General features: G+C 38.9%; 1 protein-coding gene across 5 annotated transcripts in view; it reads right to left on the bottom strand.

The window, feature by feature from the left end:
• The window catches only part of LOC133663655 (delta and Notch-like epidermal growth factor-related receptor), a 139,246-nt gene that overhangs the window by 48,031 nt on the left and 65,471 nt on the right, over positions 1 to 25,744 (bottom strand). For 4 of the 5 annotated variants that reach the window (XM_062068303.1, XM_062068304.1, XM_062068305.1 and 1 more), the window contains 5 exons: positions 22,926 to 23,255; positions 22,758 to 22,852; positions 12,985 to 13,148; positions 5,815 to 5,963; positions 1,625 to 1,778 (listed from right to left, as the gene is read on the bottom strand). In XM_062068303.1, the coding sequence (XP_061924287.1) occupies positions 1,625 to 1,778; positions 5,815 to 5,963; positions 12,985 to 13,148; positions 22,758 to 22,852; positions 22,926 to 23,255 (892 nt within the window). Of the gene's footprint in view, positions 1 to 1,624; positions 1,779 to 5,814; positions 5,964 to 12,984; positions 13,149 to 22,757; positions 22,853 to 22,925; positions 23,256 to 23,540; positions 23,566 to 25,744 lie in introns of those variants that run through there. The other variant, XM_062068307.1, reaches the window with a different exon arrangement.

The following is a 25,744-nucleotide window of genomic DNA, read 5'->3' as shown; positions in this document are numbered from 1 at the left end:
CAAAGCGACGATTACCCCATTAATTTGAGCAAGGATGAAAGATTCGTAGATGAGGAACGTTACAGTGAAGGACTAGAGAGACAGTGATGGACGTATCTTTTTTCGCTCTGACCGTAACTTAGGTACAAGCTGGCTCATTGGATTCCACACTCTCTCCTTTTTCTATTGTGGATCACGGATTTGTATTTTAAACCACCTCGGATACTATATCCTCTTGAAAATGAGAGTCGAGCACGCGAAATGGACCTTCAAAGTGACTTTTATCTCCACGACAATACATCGGTGACACACTTAGCTACTGAGCTAACGTGATAGCATCGTTCTCAAATGAAGATAGAAACAAAAGAAATAAATCCCTGACTGGAAGGATAGACAGAAGATCAACAATACTATTAAACCATGTACATGTAACTACACGGTTAAAAATTCTCAGCCTGGTAAGGCTTAACAATGCTGTTGCTAACGACGCTAAGGCTAATTTAGCAACTTAGCAACCGGACCTCACAGAACTATGATAAAAACATTAGCGCTCCACCTACGCCACCCAGCCCTCATCTTCCCATCAACAGCCGTGCTCACCTGCGTTCCAGCGATCGACGGCGCGACGAAGGACTTCATCCGTGGGTTTGGCGGCAAGCATCGGCTAGGCGTAGTAAGTAGTCCTTGTTGTGTTGCTGTAAGTATTGTACTTAGCCGCTAATACACCGATCGATCCCACCTACAACGTTTTTCTTTGCAGCCTCCATTGTTCATTAAACAAATTGCAAAAGATTCACCAACACAGATGTCCAGAATACTGTGGAATTTTGTCGAAGAAAACAAGAGGTTTTTGTATCGGGTCGATGGGGTACAACCACTTCCGTGGATTTTGTGACGTCACGCGCATAAATCATATCCAAAGGAGTTTTTCAACCGGAAGTGTGGCGGGAATTTTAAAATTGCACTTTATAAGTTAACCCGGCCGTATTGGCATGTGTTTCAATGTTAAGATTTCATCATTGATATATAAACTATCAGACTGCGTGGTCGGTAGTAGTGGGTTTCAGTAGGCCTTTAAGGAGTCCAAAACTAACAGAAAACACAAGTGACTCGAAAAACTTAGACTATGATCCGGGCAGCGGATCATAACAAAGTGCCTCTAGGTCACGTGATTGCAACCCAGCAATTGGTGCAATACTTTTTTTGGGACAATTTTGACCAGTATTTTAAGTCAAAGCATAGTAATTGTGAAAACGTTTCAATACACAATTGCGTTATGCTTGTGTAAGGTACTTTTTTTGAAACCTTTATTTTGTTAGCTCAGTCTGACCGGATGTGCGCACACCACTGTTATTGTGAAGGGGGTAAGTGTGCTGCTGTTCTGTGCTGACAAGTTTGGAAACAACCTTAAGCTGATAATAAAAAAAGAGCCTTTCTAGTTTTGACTGCTGTCCTGTTTGTACAATAATCTTACATTGATAATGTCGTTCACAACAACATAAGCATGTGAGAAGTGTTGTGGGTGTATCTTTCTAGCTTTAGCTTCATAGTTTATTCGCTGTGTCAAGTGGCTGTCTCCACATTGTTTAGTTTAGGACGTGTTTCAGGGATGAATGAGTGTGTTGTCAAGTTCTCATAAACACACCTGGTTGACAGGTACAAGTGAAATTGCGTCCTTCCCCCCCCTGCCTAACATCAGTGCATGTGCCGTTGTTACGACAAGGGCGGCGATGGCAGGCGTCAAATTCCTCACAGAAGATTCCGGTGTAGCCGTCATCGCACTCACAGAAGAAGGTGCTCTGCAAACAGTAACAAGTTAAGGTTGATTAGCACGAAAGCAGCAGTAGTTGAAGTTTACAAGTAGGCATTCTTCGTTCAACATCAAGGATGTCAAACATGCAGCCTGCTAAGATTGCATTTTTAAATTAAATAAACTGCTGTTCTAAATGTGTCCACTGGATGTTGCAAAAGCAATTCTGTCAGGCAAGCAAATAGTTTATACCGGGGCGAGCAAGTATACCAAGGAAGAGGTACACGGTAAAGCGGGGCTGCGACTCCTCCCCCTCGACCCAACGTGAAACAAACAGGCGTAAAATAAACAATTGGTAACCCCACTTAAAATGCTGCATGAGACACTGCACATTGATATAGTTGTGTGAAAATGATTGTCTTCTGTGTAAATTTAATGAAAGTGAACAGTGGGAATGACAAATGAGGTACCGTCTTTTGCAGGTTATAAGGCGCACTTAAAATCCTTTTTTTTCCCCTCAAAACTCGACAGTGCGCCTTATAACCTGGTGCGTCTAATGTACGGAATAATTCTGGTTTTGCTTACTGACCTCGAAGCAATTTTATTTGGTACATGGTGAAATGATAACTGTGGCCAGTAGATGGCAGTCAAACAATAGATACGTGTAGACTGCAATATGATGGCAGTCACACATAAGAGATACATGTAGACTGCAATATGACACAAGTAAACAACACCAACATTTTATATGCTCCATTGAAAATATAGAACATTACACACGGCGTTTAAATATCTATCAAAATGTTTTAGTACGACTTTGGTAAGCTATGAAGCCGCACCGCTTGATGGATTGTACTGTGCTTCAACATACGAGTATTATTATTATTAGGGTGTGTGTATAAGGTAAGACATTATCTGGCGTTTTGCTTCGCAACTTTTCTTACCTTCTGGTACCTGCTGATCTGTATTTGGGATCTGTATAAGTCCTGAAAAATTGCACGCCTCTGCCTTTGTAGTCCGTGCATAGTCAATAAGCTTCTTCATTTTCTCTATCTTCTTGTTATGTGACATTAATCTTCTGCTGTTGCCATTTTTAATATAAAGTAGTGTAAAGTTCTTACTTATATGTGACCCGTGCTGGCAAAATGAGTCGGAATACGCACAGGCTAATTTTGATCTAAAGGGAAATAAGTGAAAAAAATGTATCTTGGTTGAAATTGAGATTTTCACAAAAATGAGTCCATAAAGCCACAATCTAGCGATCCCAATCATCGAAATAGCAAGAAAACATCTTAAATCACCTTTATTTGAAGGTTTTGTACGAGGTATGTCTTCAGAAATTAGTCCTTTGTGTTAAAATTCCTTGAGAAAATCAAGTGTTTTCAACGCTCACTCGCGGCAATAAGGGGGAATCCCCCTAGCCATATTTGGTATCATTGTGACGCCAAGTTTACGTACTTTCTAAAAATGAGCATGGAATTCCCGATGACGCCATTCTGAACCAATAGAATTCGAGTTATTAAACCTGTCCCGACGTAAACAAATCCGGCTTGTTGCTAAGCGGTCGCTGTGAGGCGTACCCTCATTGGTTGAATCACCCCGCGCGGTGCATTGTGGTATCATGGCAGCGCCCTGATGAAAAACAACACACAGTAATTCGAGCGGAATATTTGGTGAAAAAAGGTGATTTTCGAACATTTAATTATTATTTTTGTGGATAAGTTAGACTGTTTTACATTCCGTAATGGATTTAGAAGGTGGAGAGGGTACACAGGCGGTTGCAAGTGCGCTAAATTCACTGCAGTCGGCGAATCTTCTTAGTGCTGCTGGTCAGCTGTCCGTAATATTCCTGACCAGCTGACAAACTGACCAGTGAACAAAAAAACTGTGACATAACAGTGTTGAAAATTTTGTACATAACCGTTTTCAATAAAGTTGAATATATATTTTTCCTTTAGACATGGGATTTGACTTCAATTGTACCAATTTTGGTGTTGCTACAAGGACTTTTAAGGTATGGTTGCTATGGAGTTTTGTTTTGGAACATTCTGTTCTGGAACAGTAAACTTTAAGCTGGTTTTTCTCAAAACGGACCCTCAAACTTGGTCGACTTCAATCGGATGTAACTCGGTCATTTTCTGTCCGATTCCAACAAACCATATATCATTTTGAAGGTCTTAAGATGGAGAATGTGTAACTAAAAATAACTCAGTTTTTAAAATTTCCTCATTGTGACTCATTTTGCCAGCACAGGTCACATATCTGTCAGTAAACTCGCCATGAAAGTGCTAAAACATACCGGTATAGTGAGTTTACATTATTCACCCAATAAACTTTAGTTATTAGAGAGTTCCGGTCGGACGTTTTTTCACGGGACACATTTCCGGCGTTGTTTTTGCACTAGTGAGCTACGGATGAGGAGATGCTGCTCCGTTATTGATTGAAGTAAAGTCTGAATGTCATTAAAACAGTTCGCTCCATCTTTTGACACTTCTTCCACTCCCGTCCTTGCACGCTACACAGCTACAATAAAGATGACGGGGAGAAAACGCTGTCGAAAGTGTGCTACGTAAATAAGACCGCCCACAAAACGGCGCATCCTGAAGCGACTGTCAGAAAGCGACTTGAAGATGATCTGTAAAACATAATCTATGCAACATTTTGACCAAAGAACCATCATTACATGTTATGTAGACCACAAGATAGTGTTTTACATTTAGAAAAAAATAATAATAATATGACTCCTTTATTGCGCCTTATAATCCGGTGCACCTTATATATGAAAAAAGATCGAAAATAGAGCATTCATCTGCAGTGCGCCTTATAATCCGGTGCGCCCTATGGTCCGGAAAATAGTAGTTGATGCTTTATTTTGTTTTTTGTTGAATCCTAGATGGGCTGTGACTTAAAGTTTAATTGCTTTATAGAAACACTGAGACAAAGTCTAAGTTCATTGTGTTCTTCATGGTGTTTTTGAAACTGCACCAACTTTTCCCTCTGACAAAACACTACCTTGAAGTGTTTTGTCAAGATGATTATTTGTCTATTATTTCTCAATTGCTCTGTTTATTGCTATTCTGAATGTTACTGGGTCGGGTTTGGTTTTGGAATTGGATTGCATTATTATGGTATTGTTGTGTATTGTTTTGTTGGATTGATTAATAAAAAAAATAATAAAAAAATAAAATAAAGAATATGATTATTTGTGATATGTAGACTTAGACTTAGACAAACTTTAATGATCCACAAGGGAAATTGTTCAACACAGTGGCTCAGTTACAATGATGGAAAGTGTAAGGATGTACATTATCAGAATGTGATTGTTCTATTTTGGGCTGAAGTAAAACCAAGAAAACAATCTGAAGTTGTCGTAGTTTTATTTTTAAGTTATTATGCCGTGATTTTACCCATCCGGCCTACGTGGGAATAGATTTTCCTCCATTGGCCCCGGAGCTAAAATGTGTTTGACACCCCCGTTCTACATCGTGTATCCTCCGGAGAAGCTGCTTCCTCTGCAGTGGACATGATGTCAGCGGTCTATTTCTTTTGGCACGGTTACACATTTCATAAAGAAAAAGTGAAAATTTCCACTACAGAGGACACTTGTCCCTCAGGAGGATATTATGCTAAGTGGTCAGTATCTTGCTGTGATGAGGGAAAAAGACAAAAACATTTTTTCATCATTAAAAGTAATGGCTGCTCCATGCTTATTTCTTTAATGGCCGAGCAACTTTGGAGCTTATTAACAGTACTATTATACAGTAGGGTAGGGATTCATATGACCCCATTCCTGGGTGGATCTCCCTTGAGAGGATGAGTGGGGGGTAATCATTTGGCAATACGGTATGCTGAAAATGATGGAAAGCGCCACTCGACATAGCAACTGGCGCTGTGGTCAGGGTTGGAATTGCCACAAAACACAATTTAAGATATTCAACACTCCACTGCTATCTGGCGGCTAAAGTAGATAGTGCAATCCCCGAATTTGTCACGTTTCATGTGTCAGGTAAACCGCGACAAATGGGGGCAAATAAAACCCCTTCCTACTGTCCATGGTGTCAAAAATCTAAAATTCATTGTCTTACCTCAGAGGGCTGCGTGACACATTTGCCTTTGCCGGAGCACTGAGGGTCGCTGAAGCTGCTGCCGGGTTCCACGCAGCTGCTAGCTTTCACTGTCAGGTTGAGACGCAGGGTGACCTCTGGGGCCATGGGAGTATCCACCTGTATCACACCTGCCATAGAAAGGTTAGTTACTGCGGCGATTCTCAATTATTTTCTGTCAAAACATGTTTTAGCGAGCCCCTTTGATTGAATTAGTCTTGTTAGTTCATGTGTTGCTGTGCACTTCTACTGGGTACCACAGGGAGCCTGTTAGTTAGATTAAGCACTGCTGCCACCTAGCTGCAGGCTTGTGTATCGTTCTGAAATGAATACTAGAGTGTAGACACAAATAATGTAAATTTCCCCTGCTACTCACGACATCCATCCCCACCCTTAGGGGATACTGACCCACTATTTGAGAATCACGGGGTTACTACAAAGTTGTACTCCAAAGCATTGAAGCTTGGTAAAAGGTAACTTGGTGACAGTTTCACCCTAAAACAGAGTGCAGTAGCACAGTACATCGTTTTTCGTGGGAATTGGTTTTCAACACAAATGATTGCCTAAAATATGTCTCAGTTTTTGTACGACCAGGATTATTACAGTAATCCTTGTTGTCAATTGGTTCCTGGCCTGACTGTGGTAAATATGTAGGAATTACTCATTATAAATCGAATGTTTTTAAAAAGCATAAAAAAACCTGTTTACGACCTTTTAAACAGTCATATTTACTGTTTGTCTCCACAGGACTTATGCAGATCACAAAAACACACCAGCAGGTACCAATAGGTAAGACAAGTTGGTTTTGTATTATAGGGCCCCTTTAATATTTTAGGGTGGGAACATTAATTGTGTTTACATTATTTGTTATGGCAAAAATGTATTCGGTTTTCACACACTTTTAGAACGGATTACTAACACAACGTACTGTGCTTCTATTATTTCACTAAACAGTGTCAGACCGGTTGCTGTGAAACAACTCTGTGAACTAATTTGTCATTGTGAATGTACTAACTCATGTTCACTTCATCGTCTATACACCACTGCACGCTAATTTATTAGCCTTGCATGTATTAATTATTTAAGAACTTGTTTATATCTTTAGTTAATATTTAATGTTTACACTGAACAAAAAGAGGAGAGTGTACCAAGGAAAATTCATTGCGTGTTAAACATACTTGGCCAATAAAGCTGATTCTGCCCTCTGAGAAGTGGCCCTCAATGACAACCAGTTCAACAATAAAACTGTTTTGAAAGTTGAACGCTCAACATTCCAATGCATTTCCAATTAAGCACTCTTTTTGCTTCGACACATTTGTGAAAAACATCTTCAAGACTGCCTTTCTTCCGATCCTTCTCTGATCGTATCTTCAATCAAGGCCGACAGCTTCACAGGCACTTGGATAAAAATAGCCACATAGTGACTATGAGCGGCCTTTTTTTAAGGAGCCAGTCCGCTGACGGGGAAGCGATGACGGAGCATATATGATGCGGCCTCCGCGGCCAATCAGAGCGCCTTTGCCTTCCCATATGACTTCATGATTGTCAGTCCAATGACAGTGTTGAAAGTGCACAGTCACACATCACTCAAACAAAGTCAACTTCAGTGACGTGAGAGAGGGGGAATGCAATGTCACTGCTCCTCCTCCTTGTATGACTTGTATGTCTCTGCTGTAAATGCCCCTGTATAACATTCACGCTGACATGATACCCATTTGAATTCCTCTATCGACCCACACGCCTTTCATTGTTCTCTAACTAGACCATGGGTGTCAAACTCTGGCCAGCGGGCCAAATTTGGCCCGCCGTGTAATTTCATTTGGCCCTTGAGGCAATATCAAATTTACATTAGAGCTGGCCCGCCGGTACTATACAACACCGAATTCACCGCTAATACTCATACTTGCCAACCCTCCCGAGAGACTCCCGAATTTCAGTGCCCCTTCCGAAAAATCTCCCGGGGCAACCATTCTCCCGATTTCCATCCAACATTATTGGGGACGTATCTTAAAGGCACTGCCTTCAACGTCCTCTACAACCTCTACAAACAGCGTGCCGGCCCAGTCACATAATATATGCGGCTTTTACACACACATAAGTGAATGCTAGGCATATTTGGTCAACAGCCATACAGGTCACACTGAGGGTGGCCGTATAAACATGTTTAACACTGTTACAAATATGCGCCACACTGTGAACCCACACCAAATAAGAATGACAAACACATTTCGGGAGAACATCCGCACTGTATCACAACATAAACACAACAGAACAAATACCCAGAACCCCTTGCAGCACTAACTCTTCCGGGACGCTACAATATACACCCCCGCTACCACCAAACCCCAGCCCCCCAACCCCGCCCCCGCCCACCAAGTAAATTGTGATATTTACCTCAGAAGGCTGCAAATAGAAAAGAGGCATAACATTTTTTATTTACATTTTATTTAATATACCATTGATGTTTTTTCGTTTGTTTTTTGAAAGTTGATTTTGCACTATTAAGTTGTATAAGCGTTGCTTGTTCCATATTCAGTGTTAAAGCAAATCAGTGTAGCAAACTGAGCAATAATTAACGTTTTATTCATGCACTTTCTTTTGCTACTTCAAGGCTTGAATATTTGATTCATTCATTATTGTTATTTTGTTTTCAAATGTATTATTAGCCTGTGGAAAAAGTTTATTTTGATATTTACCTCAGAAGGCTGCAAATAGAAAAGAGGCATTCAATTTTTATTTAAATTTTATTTAATATGCCATTGATATTTTTTAATTATTATTATTATTATTTTGCATGTCACTATAAAGTTATATAAGCCTTGCTTGTTCAATATTCAATGCAAAACTTGTTTGGGTCCCTATTAAAAGGTTAATTTGTTCAACCTTGGCCCGCGGCTTTGTTCAGTTTTAAATTTTGGCCCACTCTGTATTTGAGTTTGACACCCCTGAACTAGACCTTCAATCTGCTCCTCCTTATGCATTCCCAATCTGTACCTTATCTATCGCTCTCAATCCTTATCAGCCTACCCCCTAAATTGCCCCCCTCCTGCTTGTTTAACCCCCCATGTTGTCCCGAAGCTGTCAGTTATCTGATATATCAAGATCAGCAGACAGGCTGCCTTGTCAAACAGCATCAGGCATGTAAAGCACACACAGGTCTGCTAATCATTCAGTACGATAGTGCACCCTTTTCCCTGTTCTTAGTAATAAAATAGTTACTTTGTATGTGATAGCATTTTTATTTTATGAAAATATTGCTTATATAATTTTGAGTTAAACTTTTTTAATGTGATTGTTGACAAGAAAATAATATAAACTCTTCAACATTTTTGGTTGATTAGACCAATGGTTCTTCATCTAGTGGTACGCCAAATAATTAATTCAATATTCAAACACAGTGTTACTGTTGAAACTGTGTGTAATGTTACAGTGGTCTTGATACTTGTTAAATAAAACTTCTGCCTTGTTTTTAATGAATACTTAGGCCTACTACGCTATTGTATTTTTAATGTTGGTCATTATGGTGGTACTTGGAGAGCCAGGTGTTTTCTGAGGTGGTACTAAGTGAAAAAAGTTAGAGAACCACTGGATTAGACTTTTTTTAAATATAATTTTTCATATGTATATACTGTATATATACACTATATTGCCAAAAGTATTGCTAAAAGAATGCTCCAGGATACCAAAACATTTTGGACAATTCCATGCTCCCAGCCTTGTGGGAACAGTTTGGAGCGGGCTCCTTCCTCTTCCAACATGACTGTGCACCAGAGTCTGGTGTGGATGAACTTGACTGGCCTAGACAGAGTCCTGACCTGAACCCGATAGAACACCTTTGGGATGAATTAGAACGGAGACTGAGAGCCAGGCCACTAATCAGTGTGTGACCTCACCAATGCGCTTTTGGAAGAATGGTGGAAAATTCTTATAAACACACTCCGCAACCTTGTGGACAGCCTTCCCAGAAGAGTTGAAGCTGTAATAGCTGCAAAAGGTGGACTGACATCATATTGAAACCTATGGGTTAGGAATGGGATGGCACTTCAAGTTCATATGTGAGTCAAGGCAGGTGGCCAAATACTTTTGGCAATATAGTGTGTGTGTATATATATATATATATATATATATATATATATATATATATATATATATATATATATATATATATATATATATATATATATATATATATATATATATATATATATATATATATATATATATATATATATATATAAATGTCTTAAAATACACATTAACATTCCAACACAATGTAGTTTAGAAATAGCAGTAAATATGAACATGAATATTTATTTTATATTAATGTTAGCGATTAGTGCTCCAGTTGTCACCTAGCTATTAGCTGCTAGCTGACGATAAGCATGCTAGTGGCCAGCTAGTAATTAGCATAATGGTTGCAAGCTAGCGATTAGCATTCTGGTTGCTAGAAAGCAATTAGTGGTTTTAGCTGCCAGCTGGTGATTAGCAAGCTAGTGTCCAGCTAGTCATTAGCGTGCCAGTTTCCATTTGGCGATTAGTGGTCCTAGTTGCCAACTAGCGATTATCACGCCAGTTGCCAGCCAGCTATTAGCCGCGCTTTCTGTATTATTTGAATATCTTATTATTGAACAATAACAAGGTACCTTTTGGACAGTTTTAATTTAAATCACAATTTTTTTTACAGGATATATAAACAATTAAGTTAAGTCTCTAGGTCAGTTTGAGGGTTACTGGCCTGGAAAACGTTGCAGGCCGTTAAAGCAATTAGGCCATTCCACCAAATCGGTGCCATTTGCGTCCCTCAGAAATATGATTTGTAAATTTAGGATAAAATGACTGCAAATACATTTTAATGAAGCAGCGTCGTAGACATTAATCTGTTTGCATATTCAATAAATATAGTTTTAAACATATTTAAACTACCTTGAACACTGAGAAAATAGCATGTGTTGCCTGCCATGCTTCCTAACATTATACTTTACTATGAAATATACTGTAAATCCTCCATGAACGTAATATTTTTTAAATATATTTTTATTTCTTATCCCAACTGTACTTCACATCTATTTTCTTTAAAAAGACGACTACTATTTAGTTAAAAGTCACACTTTAATTACTGTAAATCCTCCATGAACGTAATATTTTTTGAATATATTTTTATTTCTTATCCCAACTGTACTTCACATCTATTTTCTTTAAAAAGACGAGTACTATTTAGTTAAAAGTCACACTTTCATTTCTAGGTTTTCTCTGAGTCCTGTTACCCTAAATAATAAAAAAATAATGAACTCTAACAAATTTGCAATGTTCCGAAAAACACATGGTCCACAATAATAATAATAATTAGAACAACGTTGAGAACTTGTTGAATTAGGTCCTGACGTTGAGCAAATCAAACATAACGTCGAAACAACATGCTTTTTGACAACGTTTAATCAATGTCGGGTTCTGACGTTGATTTGACCATTGAATGTCGGTAATTTCCCAACTAATATTCTACAACACAAATACAACATTGAAACAACATACTTTTTGACGATGTTTATTCAATGTCAGGTCGTGACGTTGATTTGACCTCTGAAATTTACCAACCAACAACGTGGATCCAACGTTGGACATCAACGTTGTCTCAATTCACAAATACAACTATCTTGCAACGTTGTTTCAAAGTCAGTTTTAAAGGACATGTATGTATAATCAATGTCTTGTGCCTGCTGGCTAGTGTCAACATGCTATGAGCATGAAAGCCCCGCGGTTATACTTGATGTATTTGCTAGTTCTAAGCTAAAAACTTTTCGTCCTGTTACCCAATAGTTCATCTTTGCCATGCTGTAGGATCCTTGTACAAAAAACTGTTGCCTGGGATGAGCCAATGCACTTTTTGAGTACCGGTAGTTCAATATAGGACTGCAGCTATTGGTTATTTTAGTAATCGGGTAACCTGTCAAATATGTTGTTTGATTAATCGAGTAATCTGATAAAACACACTTTATAACCTCAATGCGTACTTCAGGGAAAATAGCTGAAATTAACAACTTTTCTACATGCCATAAACTTCATTTTTGTCTTATAAATGGTCATTGAAATTGCACTTTTAACATGTTTGCATTAATAAAAAATTAAATAAAATCAGAGTTTGCCACTATGCAGATAATGGCACCCACAAACCACCGCCCTAATGTGCGCCTTATTGCAATGGCTGTGCGAAAACTATGTCTGCGTATTTCAAGTTCCGGGCACTCCATGCGGTCCACATTTCATCCATTTTTATTAGCTACACCAGTGGTTTTTAACCTGGGTTCGATCGAACCCTAGAGGTTCGGTGAGTCGGCCTCAGGGTTCAGCGGAGCTCAAAACACACCCGACTCATCGTGTAAATAAACACTTCTCCCTATCGGCGTATTACGGATACGGCAACAGCAAAAGTCACACTGATTTGCAGGTGTGTAATTTGTTGTGAGTTTATGCACTGTGTTGGTTTTGTTGTTTGAACAAGGTGATGTTCATGCACGGTTCATTTTGTGCACCAGTAAAAAAATATGGTAACACTTTAGTATGGGGAACATATTCATCATTAATTAGTTGCTTATTAACATGCAAATTAGTAACATATTGGCTCTTAACTAGTCATTATTAAGTACTTATTAATGCCTTATTCGGCATGGCCTTATTATAACCCTAAACCTCTAACCCTGACCCTAACCAAATAACTCTAAATTAAGTCTTTGTTACTTAGAATATGTTCCCCTAGTGTCCAAATAACTCTAAATTAAGTCTTTGTTACTTGGAATATGTCCCCCATACTAAAGTGTTACCAAAAACATATAACTTTGTCTTGAATTTGAAAAAAAAACAACATTTTATTTTTCACTAAAAAAGGGTTTGGTGAATGCGCATATGAAACTGGTGGGGTTTGGTACCTCCAACAAGGTAAAAAACCACTGAGCTACACTTATCAAACGATTAATCGAAACAACAAAATATAAATCAAAGCTTTTTTCTAATCGAACTAAGGGTTGCAGCCCTATTTCAATATGTGTTCATCATATTTAGAGTTCTGTTGAGGGAGTTACAATAACGAAATGGTCCAATTATGTCAGGGTGTGTAAACAGAAGTCAGTTTTAGGTTCAGGGAAATTAACAGCATCTTACTGATGAAGTAGTTTTGTCCCAGAGGTAACGCATGGTCTGGCACCACCAGCCCATTGGAGGCCTGCAGGAACCACAATTTGGAGCCATTTGAAACGGAAGATCGCAGGAAACCTTCTTCATTTACACGCCACAGCACAGGAGCTCCAGTGGCATTCACCAACAACCTGTTGGAGCAGTGAGGTGTCAGTGAGAGCTTAGCATAGTCGGATAATGGTTAGCATGCGTGCCTCACAGTCAGGAGATATATTTTTTATTTAGATTTATTGGTCCCCGTTGGGGAAATTCATTTTCACTGCCGTACATTTAAATAATAGACATTACACATCACGAACAAAAATAACAAAAAGACATCATACATGACCAACACATTTACAGGCTTGTCAGACAGGTCGGCCGGGCCTGCTGTTTAGGGCGGCTATAGCTGCAGGCATAAGGCTTTTCCCGAGGTGGGCCCTCCGGAATTTGATAGTACCGTACCTGCGCCCTGATGGTAGTGGGATGATGTATTGGTGTAGTGGGTGAGTCATATCCTGGACTATTGTGTTTGCCAGTCGAATGATGGACCTGTGGTTTAGATCTGAAATGGGAGAATTTCTGTGTGGAGTTTGCATGTTCGCCACAACTACCTCACACATCCCGAAAACATGCAAGGTCGGCTAATTGTAGACTCTAAACAACCATATTTATGAATGTGTCACGTTTGTGTCCTGTATTGACTGTTGACTGGTCCGGGGTGGAAGCCACCTCTCACTCAAAGTCAGCTGGGATAGACTCTAGCAAATATTTGACTTTAATGAGGATCAGTGACATAGGAAATAGATGGATGGTTAGTGGCAGTACGAGCTAGCATTTGATTCAAGCTATATGCCATGAGCTACTATACGAGTGTACTCTAAACTGCAAATGAAACAATCGTGTGTGATATTAGTGGACATGTTGCGGGTGACCTACTTTGACTTAAAGGGGACTGCACTTTTTCTGGAATTTTGCCGATCGTTCACAACTAGGGATGTCCGATAATATCAAACTGCCGATATTATCGGGAGAACATCCGCACCGTAACACAACAGAACAAATACTTTGTGACTTCAATAATAAATATGGCAATGCCATGTTGGCATTTTTTTCCATAACTTGAGTTGATTTATTTTGGAAAACCTTGTTACATTGTTTAATACATCCAGTGGGGCATCACAACAAAATTAGGCATAATAATGTGTTAATTCCACGACTGTATATATCGGCATCGGTTGATATCGGAATCGGTAATTAAGAGTTGGACAATATCGGAATATCGGATATCGGCAAATGATCAAGTATGCATTGCATTCACTTGTGTGAAAAGCCGTAGATATTATGTGATTGGGCCGGCACGCAAATGCAGTGTCTTTAAGGCACGCCCCCAATATTGCTGTCTGGGTGGAAATCGGGAGAAATTCAGGAGAATGGTTGCCCCGGGAGATTTTCGGGAGGGGCACTGAAATTCGGGAGTCGCTCGGGAAAATCGGGAGTGTTGGCAAGTATGACTGGGAGACGCAACTGCTCTGTACTTCTCCCTACGTCCGTGTACCACTCCGTACAGCGGCGTTTTAAAAAGTCATAAATTGTACTTTTTGAAACTGATACCAATAATTTCCGATATTACATTTTAAAGCATTTATCGGCCGATAATATTGCCAGTCCGATATTATCGGACATCTGTAGTAGTGAATATTAATTTGAAGTCTGCCATACTCGAGCGTTTCCGGAAGTAGGAACACACATTTGTTGCCAGAAGTCTCAAGTGCACTGCTATGCAAACGTAAATAATTAGTTCCGGTATTACTTAAAATGACCAAAATACTGTAAATATTGTACATATTGTTATGAACGTGTCTGTTACTTGATTATATATATACCTGTATACTTGCAGTGTGTATATAAAACATTGATGAAGGGTTTTGAAGTTCTTAGAGGGCTTTGAAGGCTACAACGCTGACTCCCACTTATCTTTTAAATAAAAAATAAAAAAAGACGTGTGTTCTTTGTCTCTCATGATTGTGATTGATAGGCAAAATTCCCCAAAAAGTGCAGTTCCCCTTCAAACATCCAACATCATGCTCCAACCTGTGGTGTTTTGCTAAGTTGCTATATTGAACATGCGGCACACCACTAGAATCAGTACCAACATAGATCTAGTGCAATCTAGGCCAGTGATTTTCAACCAGTGTGCCGCGGCACACTAGGGATCGTCAGGTGTGCTGTGGGAAATTATGTAATATCTACTATTAACGGATTTTTCGGAGTATAAATCGCACCGGCCAGAAAATGCATAATAAAGAAGGAAAAAAACATATATAAGTCGCATTTTGAGGGGAAATTTATTTGATAAAATCCAACACCAAGAATAGACATTTGAAAGGCAATTTAAAATAAACAAAGAATAGTGAACAACAGGCTGAATAAGTGTACGTTATATGACGCATAAATAACCAACTAAGAACGTGCCTGGTATATTAACGTAACATATTATGGTAAGAGTCATTCAAACAACTATAACATATAGAACATGTTATACGTTTACCAAACAATCTGTCACTCCTAATCGCTAAATCCCATGAAATCTTCCTTGGTGTCGCTTGTAAACAACTCTGCCAAATCCAAAGGTAGACAATGCGCCGCTTCCTCTTCTATCGGAGGAGTCATCGTCAGTTGCAGTTCCAATTATTCCAGCCTGTGTTAATATGTGTTAATAATTTCACACATAAAACGCTCCAGAGCAGGGGTCACCAACCTTTTTTGAAACCAAGGGCTACTTCTTGGGTACTGATTAATGCGAAGGGCTACCAGTTAGATACACACTTAAATAAATTGCCAGAAGTAGCCAATTTGCTCAATTTACCTTTAACTCTGTTATTATTATAATTAATGATATTTATCTTTGTGGAAACACTGATCATCTTAATGATTTCTCACAATAAATATATATAGAAACAGATAAATATCAATATGCAACACTTTATTTTTATATTTTCTCTAAGTGCACATTTTTCAAATTGAACATTTTCAAATGATCACTTCTAAGACAGTCTTGTGAAATCACAATATCCCATTTTAACTAGCTAGCCACTAACATTTTTTAACAAATCATGAATTACTTTGCACCATGTTTGTACAAATAATAACTCATGTAAAATACAAAAGTAAACTCTCAAATTTTTAAATCATGTCACACTTTGAACTGGACACCAAATCTGTTATCTGTTTCTTTGTCAGTTAGTGGGAAGCCTGGCATTGCATGCTGTTAACTAGTGTGTTGTACTCTGGTGTGTAACTTGACACTGCAACTCTGAGTGAGTCTTGCAGATGTGCATCAGTGAGGCGTGTTCTGTGTTGTTCTTGATGAAGTTCATGTCAGAAAAGGCTGTTTCACAAAGATAAGATTTTTCCTCATTGTTTGCGGAACCTTCTTAATCTTTTGGACATATTTTCACAGCAATCTGGCCTTAAGCTTAATTATGATAAATGTAAAATGTTAAGGATCGGAAATCTAAAGGGAGCGTCCTTTCGAATGGAATGCAAAGTGCCTGTTTTGTGGACAGATGGATCAGTTAACATACTTGGTGTTGTTGTCTCAGAAAATCTGGAAGATCTAGGCTCAGTAAATTATGATAATCGACTAAGAAAGCTGGACAAAAGTATGCAATTATGGAAAGGGAAATCCCTAACCTTGTATGGTAAAATGTCTATTGCCAATTCGTTAATTATTCCTCAATTTATTTATTCGTTTTTGTCATTACCAGCTCCATCACAAAACTTTTTTAAGATTTATGAGCGGAGGGTCTTCGATTTTGTCTGGAACGGCAAACCAGAAAAGATTAAAAGAAAGGTTTTGTACAAAGAGTATGAAACTTTTCAACCTTGAAGCTATGTGTCTGTCTTTAAAAGCACCAATTGTTCCAAATATGTATTTAAACATTGAGTGGTACACAAATGTCCTGTTGGACAAAAAACATGTACTGTATCAAAAGAAATTGTATCCTTTTTTACAAGTGATCCCCTCCCAGAGAGTCTGCTGGGAAACATGGCGGGGTTCATAAAGAAAACAATCCACTCATAGTGGTGTTTTCAATTTTATGTGCCAGAAAAAAGAGACGATATTTTGCAGCAGTTAATATGGATGAACTCTAATATTGTAATAGATGGAAAGCCTTTCTTTTGGAAAAATATGTTTGAAAGAGGAATCATTTTTGTCAATGATATTATCAATGAGAATCGTAAAATTATGAAGTATGATGAATTTACTAACTGGAGTCATTGGGAAAAGATGGAAACAAATAATTAATTATGGAGCTACTAAATTATTAGTTTGTAAACCTCTAATAAGAAATTCTAGTTGGCAAAAAGGAACTAAAATAAATAGAAAAATATATAATTTTTATTTAATAAAGAAATCTTTGAAGGCTGCCTCATACAACACAAATGGAAAATGGGAGGACTTTTTTGACTGCCCGTTGCCATGGGATGCCATATTCAAACTAATCTATAAAACCACTATCGATGTGCAAAATCGTTATTTTCAAATTAAAATTATTTATAACTTCTTACCCACAGGGAAAATGTTAAAATTATGGAATATGACAGAGTCAGATGATTGCCGATTTTGTTGTCAGGAGCCTGAATCCACCCTGCATTTGTTTTGGTATTGTCATATTGTGTCTTTGTTTTGGGTGGAAGTTGAAAAAATGTGTTTAAGGATTGGTTTGTTTATGAAGCTTAATGTGGTTTCTGTTATTTTAGGAGAGTTCATTGACAATCATGATTTAGTCAATTTAATTATAGTACTCGGTAAAATGTTTATTTTTAAGGCCAAAAACAGATATATACTTAGTATTACTTTCTTTAAAACATTTATTCAGTATTTTCTAATTTTAGAAAGTTACATGGTTGAAAACGATAATGATGCCAAAAAACATTTAAAAAAAAGATGAGAAGTCCTCAAAGGCTTATTTTGAAAGTATAATTATGTTTATAGATTATATGATATCTGTTGTTGTGTTCCCTAATTTGAGTGACCTGGACATAATCTGGACTGTACATAAATGCTTATTTTGAAAATGTAATTTTGTTTATAAATTATATGCAATCTGTTGTGTTCCCTAATTTGTTTCTGTGTACATGAATGAAGGTGTGTGTTGCTGAGTCCGACTTGGACATTATCTGGACTGGGCCTGGTTTAAAAAACCCTTTAAACAAATCTAATTTCATTGACAACCTGGTCTGTTGAAGATAAGGCCCTTTTTTTTAAAATAAAATAAAATAAGATAAATAAATAAAAAACATTTTCTTGGAAAAAAAAGAAAGTAAAACAATATAAAAATAATTACATAAAAAATAGTAATTAATGAAAATGTTAGTGGACCAGCAGCCTGTACAATCATGTGTGCTTCAGGGACTGTGTCCCTTGCAGATGTGTTGTCTATGTTGTGGGAACCAGAATATTGGTAGCAGAAAGAAATAACCCCTTTTGTGTGAGTCGGTGTGGATGAGTGTGCATGGGGGAGGTTGTTTGGGTTGATGCACTGATTGAAAGTGTATCTTGTGTTTTTTCTATGTAGATTTAATTTTAAAAAAACAAACAAAAAATAAAAAAAACATTTTTTTTAAAAAATTTTTTTAGAACAGGCCCGCGGGCGACTCATCTGGTCCTTACGGGCGACCTGGTGCCCGCGGGCACCGCGTTGGTGACCCCTGCTCCAGAGTATAAGTCGCACACCTGGCCAAACTGTGAAAAAAAACTGCGATTTATAATCCGAAAAATACGTAACCATTGTCGGGTGTCTGTGCTGTAATAAAGTGCGGCAGATAATGTAATACTCTTCTTTCAGTAGGTGGCAGCAGAGGGCAATAAATACCTGTAAAGACAATCGAGTTAGCGGTGCGCGACGCGAGACAGTGACAGTTTGGGATTACATGAGGAGGCGAGCAAGTGACAGTGATGGAGAAGTTTTTGAGAAGGGAAAATGCAAATGCCGAACAGGGTCCTGGACAAAATTCTGACCCAGATGAAGGCCCTAGTATGAGTGGTCGACAAAATAAAAAAGACAAGACGGTGAGCTCGAGGCAATACGCCCATTTTGTGTTCATCGAAACAGGCCCAGGTTTTACACTAGGTGAGTATAAATACATTTAGAAACTATATTATTAACTATATGTATTATATACTGTGTTAGAGTGTCATTTTGGTTGGTGGTGTGCCGCAGGATTTTGTAAATGTAAAAAGTGTGCCGCGGCTCAAAAAAGGTTGAAAATCACTGATCTAGACAACAGAACTATATTTAGCACACACCTGGAGACCGCACAACGTTGTTTTAACACTTTTTAACATCTCCTATATGAAAAAAGAAACTATTAATAAAAGAGACTCACACTCCTGTCTCCAAATCAGCCCTTAAGTGATTCATCAGCTCAAAAATGTACTTGCTGGACAGACGATAATTTTAATATATATATTTTTTTGATAGAAATATCACGATTGTCGACACAAGCTCAGACAAAGATCTTTCTCCATCGTCCGTCATTGCAGCGATCGCCTCTTTCTGACCCCGCCACAGCCGTTTGTGCGTAGCTGTGCCTGTTTGCACACACCTTCAAGACGTGCTAAATGTAGACACGAAACCGCAACTTCAAAACTGTTTCAGGACTGATAAATTACATTGCAAGCGCAGGAAATCAGATGGCGAAAAAGGTTGATCGGGACATCATTAATTCATGTGAGCTGAAAAGGGGTCGGCCTGAATACTATATTTATTATATTTGAGAAGCCGCCTACGGTAGTCTAAACAAAGCAACTCAGTGGACCAACTTTGGCCCTTTGACCCCACTAAGAGCACACGTGGCCTAGGGGTCCAACCTGGAGCAACGTTGCGAAGCACTTTCTGAACTTTCCTGACTTCCCAGTTTTCCGAAACACAGCATAAGAATACTACGATTCATTAAATTGTGTCTGGGGAGCAAACTACCGGTAGTTAGGACCGACTAACCAATTTGTTATGTTGCCATTGGCTTACATTGCAGTGGGTTTTAAACATGATGCAACAATCTCTTAGCTGCTTATGAATGATGATAATTAGTATCTCCTGCCTCCAGGGAAAAGTTGTAGTATAAACTATGTTCCCATTGATAGTAGAATCACTACATTATTGTACATCATTATAAACTATTACTGCTTTGCTATGTGCATTGCTCTCTTATCTCTTATACGATTAATATTCCATCCATTTCTTTGTCATTTATGGAGCCTATTTGGCTGGCAAACACATGATAGACTGGTCAATAGCAGTGTGACTGTAAACAGGCATCTAATTGATTCCATGCCAGGTACACACTACACAGTAAAACGGACTACTTGTTAAAATAGAATCGTTTTGGGTCTTAAAAGTAATTGAGATGACTTTAGGAGCAAATCTGTACTGTATAAAAAAGTGGATTCAGTCAAAGTGGTACAGCGAGTGACGATGTACTGTAGTTTAGCATTCAGCCCAGCAAAGGAGTCGACTCACAAAACTTAGTACACAAACAATGCTGCCTGAGCTGATTAATTCTCACTGCACATCGCCTGTCTCCAACCATGATCACTGAGTCACCATTTGAAATGGAGGGCAACATCAAGGACATGGAACCTTGTCCTTGACTCTTACTTCTGCATAATTCATTGACCTTTCCGACAGAGATATTGTAACGCTTTTTTACGAGCGTGTATGCTGAAAAGATGTACAACACCTGCATGAGTAATACATTGTTTCTGGTCCCATAGGTCAGTCGGAGGGACTGCACTCCACTGCAATGCCTATGAAATGTTTGTAAAAACAGACATGAAGACAAAATAAAGGTGCTACTATTCTATTACTTGCGGACATTAGGAGTGGCACGGTGTTTTGTTGTTCTGAGGCTTGATTAGTGTACAATATGTTATTGTTCGGGGCATTATAACCTACAGTACGTTCAGAAATGTTGACTTGCAGAGACACTAGCTGCAGTTTGCTTATAATGATTGTATGAAGCTGATCCTGGGAATTCCAAGAAGCTCCAGTGCAAGCCAGATGTTTGTTAGTGTTGGGGTGCCCACTTTCTCAGCGTTGCTACGCAACCTTATGTATAAGTTTATGTGTAGGGTATCTGAGTCGGAAAATGACATAATCACTGTGATAACGAACCCTGGCCGCGGTTCTGTTAGGTACTCATCTGGACTGTGGAACCATTGGCACACATGTTTGTATGTCAGAAACTGACATTTGGGCTTTATGTTTTATTGTTTTGTTTTTAATGTTTTATTTTTAATGTTTTGTATTCTGTTTTTATATGTTTAATGGATCTTAAGGTCTGCAATAAAGATTGATGATGATGATGATGACTAGCATAGCCCACGTTAAGACTATAGTGTAATGTGTAGCGGTGTACCGATCTGATATTGATATCGACCAAAAAATGAGAATCGGATTATATCGACTAGCATCTAAAATCTCCGATATAAATGTTCCGATACGAGCAGTACAGCAGTTCGTTTACTTGTGCAAAAATGGACAGCCAGTTAAGAGCTAAAAGTTCTCCTATAAGCACATTTGTATTTTAGTGAAGACATTTTCAAAAGGTAAACATGGCAGTCTAAAGCTACTAGGAACTACACAACAGCTACGCACACACTAGTACACAAGCTTGACATACAGTACAGGCCAAAAGTTTGGACACACCTTCTCATTGAATGCATTTTCTTTATTTTCATGACTATTTACATTGTAGATTGTCACTAAAGGCATCAAGACTATAAATGAACACATGTGGAGTTATGTACTCAACAAAAAAAGGTGAAATAACTGAAAACATGTTTTATATTCTAGTTTCTTCAAAATAGCCACCCTTTGCTCTGATTAATTTTTCGCACACTCTTGGCATTCTCTCGATGAGCTTCAAGCAAACCTGTGAAGTGAACACCATTTCAGGCGACTACCTCTTGAAGCTCATCGAGAGAATGCGAAGAGTGTGCAAAGCAGTAATCAGAGCAAAGAGTAGCTATTATGAAGAAACTAGAATATAATGTTTTCAGTTATTTCACTTTGTTTGTTAAGTACATAACTCCACATGTGTTCATTCATAGTTTTGATGCCTTCAGTGACAATCTACGATGTAAATAGTCATGAAAATAATGAAAATGCATTGAATGAAGAGAAGGTGTGTCCAAACTTTTGGCCTGTACTGTATGTAATATTTGTCCTTACTTGAACAATTGTTGCAGTCTAAAACTAATCTTGGTAATTAGCATGCCTGTGAGTGCACCCCAGGTGCACCACAGGGCTAATGACAGTGTGTGTGTGTGTGTGTTTGTGTGTGTGTGTGTGTTGGCATGGCGGCAACATACGAGGACAGTTCAGATAGTTGTTGTTTTGACTTTGCTATTAAATAGAGAGTTGATCTGTCACAACCTTGTTATGTTATGTTTGATATACTGTCCTGCATATCACTTAATATTGTGTTTAAAGTCTACAAATTTTTACTAAGGTTAGAACCCATGTTTAAATTGTTTTCTTACGGAGATATTTGCATCAATATCCAAACTCTTCTATTTACAAACCCTGTTCAAGAACCAAATTAAGTTAATGAAACAAGGATCCATTGTATAATGTATCAAAAGTGAAAAAGTTGTATCGGTACATCCCTAACAATGAGTAAAATATGTTTTGATGTAGCATTCCTCAGAGAAAAGAAGAATAAGCCAAAAAGCGACTGTGATAGCTTACTTTACAGCCGTTTCCTCTGGCACCTCCAGAGATAAAGTCAGAGTTGCTGTCAGCTCACACAGCTCTGGGCTCACACAGTGCAGACCCTCTGTCACCTAAACACAAACATAATGTTGTGTTTAGCCGGTTCTGCCGTCAAGAACAACCAAAAAAAACATGTTTTCTGACCCTGTCTTCCTCCCATGGCACCATCAGAAGCCGCTGCCCAGTTTTGGGTTGCCACGGCTGCAGGGTCTGAGGCACTGGTGTTGTGCTGGTGGGCTCGGTGGATGGCTGAGTGGCGGCGGGTGTTGTGGAAGCGACGGGGGTGGCCAGTTCAGGGGCAGACGGTGTCACGGGCTCCCAGTCAGCCAGGTCCGGTAGCATCTGATCACACTTAGGGCCCTCAAAGCCGTCACTGCATTCACAGGTGTAAGTCGGCTCCCCCTCCTCCTCTCCATTGTGCAGGCTGCAGTTTCCATGGAGACAGGGACTGCTGGAACATGGGTCTGTGAAAAACTGAAATAAGCGGAATAAATAGAGACACAGAAAGATTATAAGGTGGGTCTAGTCAGGTTTTTTTCATACGAAAGGCGAACCGGATTATAGGGCGCATTAAAGGGGTCATATTATTTGATTTTTTTCTACATGTAAAACACTTCCTTGTGGTCTACATAACATGTAATGGTGGTTCTTTGGTCAAAATGCTGCATAGATTATGTTTTACAGACCATCTTCTAGTCACTTTCTGAAAGTCGCTTCAGAATATGCCGTTTTGTGGGCGGTCTTATTTACGTGGCTCACCTTCGACATCGTCTTCTCCCCGTCATCTTTGTTGTAGCGGTGTAGCGTGCAAGGACGGGAGTGGAAGAAGTGTCAAAAGATGGAGCTAACTGTTTTAATGACATTCAAACTTTACTTAAATCAACAACGGAGCAGCGTCTTCTCATCCATGGCTCACTAGTGAAACCATGTGCCGTGGAAAACCGTCCGACCGGAACTCTCTAATTACTAAAGTTCCATGGGTGAATTATCAAAACCCACTACACTGGTAACTTCTAGCGCTTCCATAGCGAGATACAAGTTAGAACTTTACGCTACTTCATACTAGAAATGCCCCATAACAAGAAGATAGAGAAAAAGAAGACGCTTGTTGACTACGGTGTCGCCACGGACTACAATGACGGACGGGCGCAAATTTTCAGGACTAATGCAGAGCCCAAATACACATCAGCAGGTACCAGAAGGTAAGAAAAGTTCCTTTTGCATAATATTGCAAAACAAAACGGCAGATAATATGTCTGCTAATGGGTGTCATTTTGCCGTCCTTATACACACACACCATAGTAATACTTGTATGTTGACAATCCATCAAGCGGTGCGGCTTGATGGCTTACCAAGTCGTACTAAAACATTTTGACAGATTTTTGAGCGCCGTGTGTAATGTTCTATATTCTCAATGGAACATTTAAAGTTGTGGTGTTGTTTATAAGTGTCATCCTGCAGTCTACACGTATCTCTTATGTGTGACTGCCATCTACTGGTCACACTTATCATTACACCATGTACCAAATAAAATAGCTGTTACAAATATGCGCCACACTGTGAACCCACACCAAACAAGAATGACAAACACATTTCAGGAAAACATCCGCACCGTAACACAACATAAACACAACAGAACAAATACCCAGAAACCCTTGCAGCACTAACTCTTCCGGGACGCTACAATATACACCCCCGCTACCCCCTACCCCCCCCCCCCCCCCCACCTCAACCCCGCCCCCTCTAACCCCACCCACCTCAACCTCCTCATGCTCTCTCAGGGAGAGCATGTCCCAAATTCAAAGCTGCTGTTTTGAGGCATGTTAAAAAAAGTAATGCACTTTGTGACTTATATAACAAATATGGCAGTGCCATGTTGGCACTTTTTTCCATAACTTGAGTTGAAGTTGTTCTCTTATTTTGGAAAACCTTGTTATATTGTTTAATGCATCACAACAAAATTAGGCATAATAATGTGTTAATTCCACAACTGTATATATCGGTATCGGTAATTAAGAGTTGGACAATATCGGAATATCGGATATCGGCAAAAAAGTCATTATCGGACATCTCTATCCAAAATCATTTTGATATCACCCCTTTAATTTGCGATTCACAGCAACTGTAACAATAATGTACTACTGTAATTGTAAAAACAAATCAGGAGTGCTGCAGTAGCTTGATGTGGCCACTAGTGTTTTTAAAAAATGGCAAAAAGTGTTGGTTTTTTTCAAAGAAAGTTGCACCAAGTATGACAAAACAGTGTTTTCTGTTCACTGCAGTGCGGTGCAGCGTGTTTGCCCCAGATGATCCCAATTGACCCCACAGGGTTTGTCAAATATCTGGTAGTGGTCCCCAACAGAGAAGGAATACAAATCACACACAGAACTATGAACAAACACATCTTGGCAGCCATCATGCTGTGTCCTTTCATCAATATTTAAGCACATTTGGAGAAACATATTCCTGCAAGAATGTTGAAGGTGAAGGAGGACAAAGCTTGCATAGCTGGCTGACATCATAGTGCCTTTGCTTCTTAAGCTTCAGCTCTCTTAGTTTTTTTATTTATTTAAGGATTTCACTGAAGCAGCTTCTAATGTCTGCAACTCAATGATTTAAATGTTTTCACAAAACAGACTTAATACCAGCAGGAGAAAAACAAAGTGCCTACCTGGGAAGAGACCAAATAACAGACGTGCGATAATAACGCTCTAACCAAGTCCCCAAGCAAATAAACTGTGGATGAAGATGTTCATTTCTAATTCTTTTATTCGTCACATGTGCACGCGGGGTGGACTTTAAAAGCTATTTCCCCTGCTTATTTTCCACCACATGTGGTGTGATTAACATGAGATAAAGAGAGACCCTGACCTTGTTAACGCTCTTGTGGAAGTTTCAAAACACATTAATGAGGGAGAATTAGCACACTGTCACTCAAACTTTCCACACCAAAACACTGTAAG

This window comes from Entelurus aequoreus, linkage group LG13, assembly GCF_033978785.1.
Source record: "Entelurus aequoreus isolate RoL-2023_Sb linkage group LG13, RoL_Eaeq_v1.1, whole genome shotgun sequence".
Taxonomy (NCBI): Eukaryota; Metazoa; Chordata; class Actinopteri; order Syngnathiformes; family Syngnathidae; genus Entelurus; species Entelurus aequoreus.
This window is presented reverse-complemented; position numbering and strand designations above follow the sequence as displayed.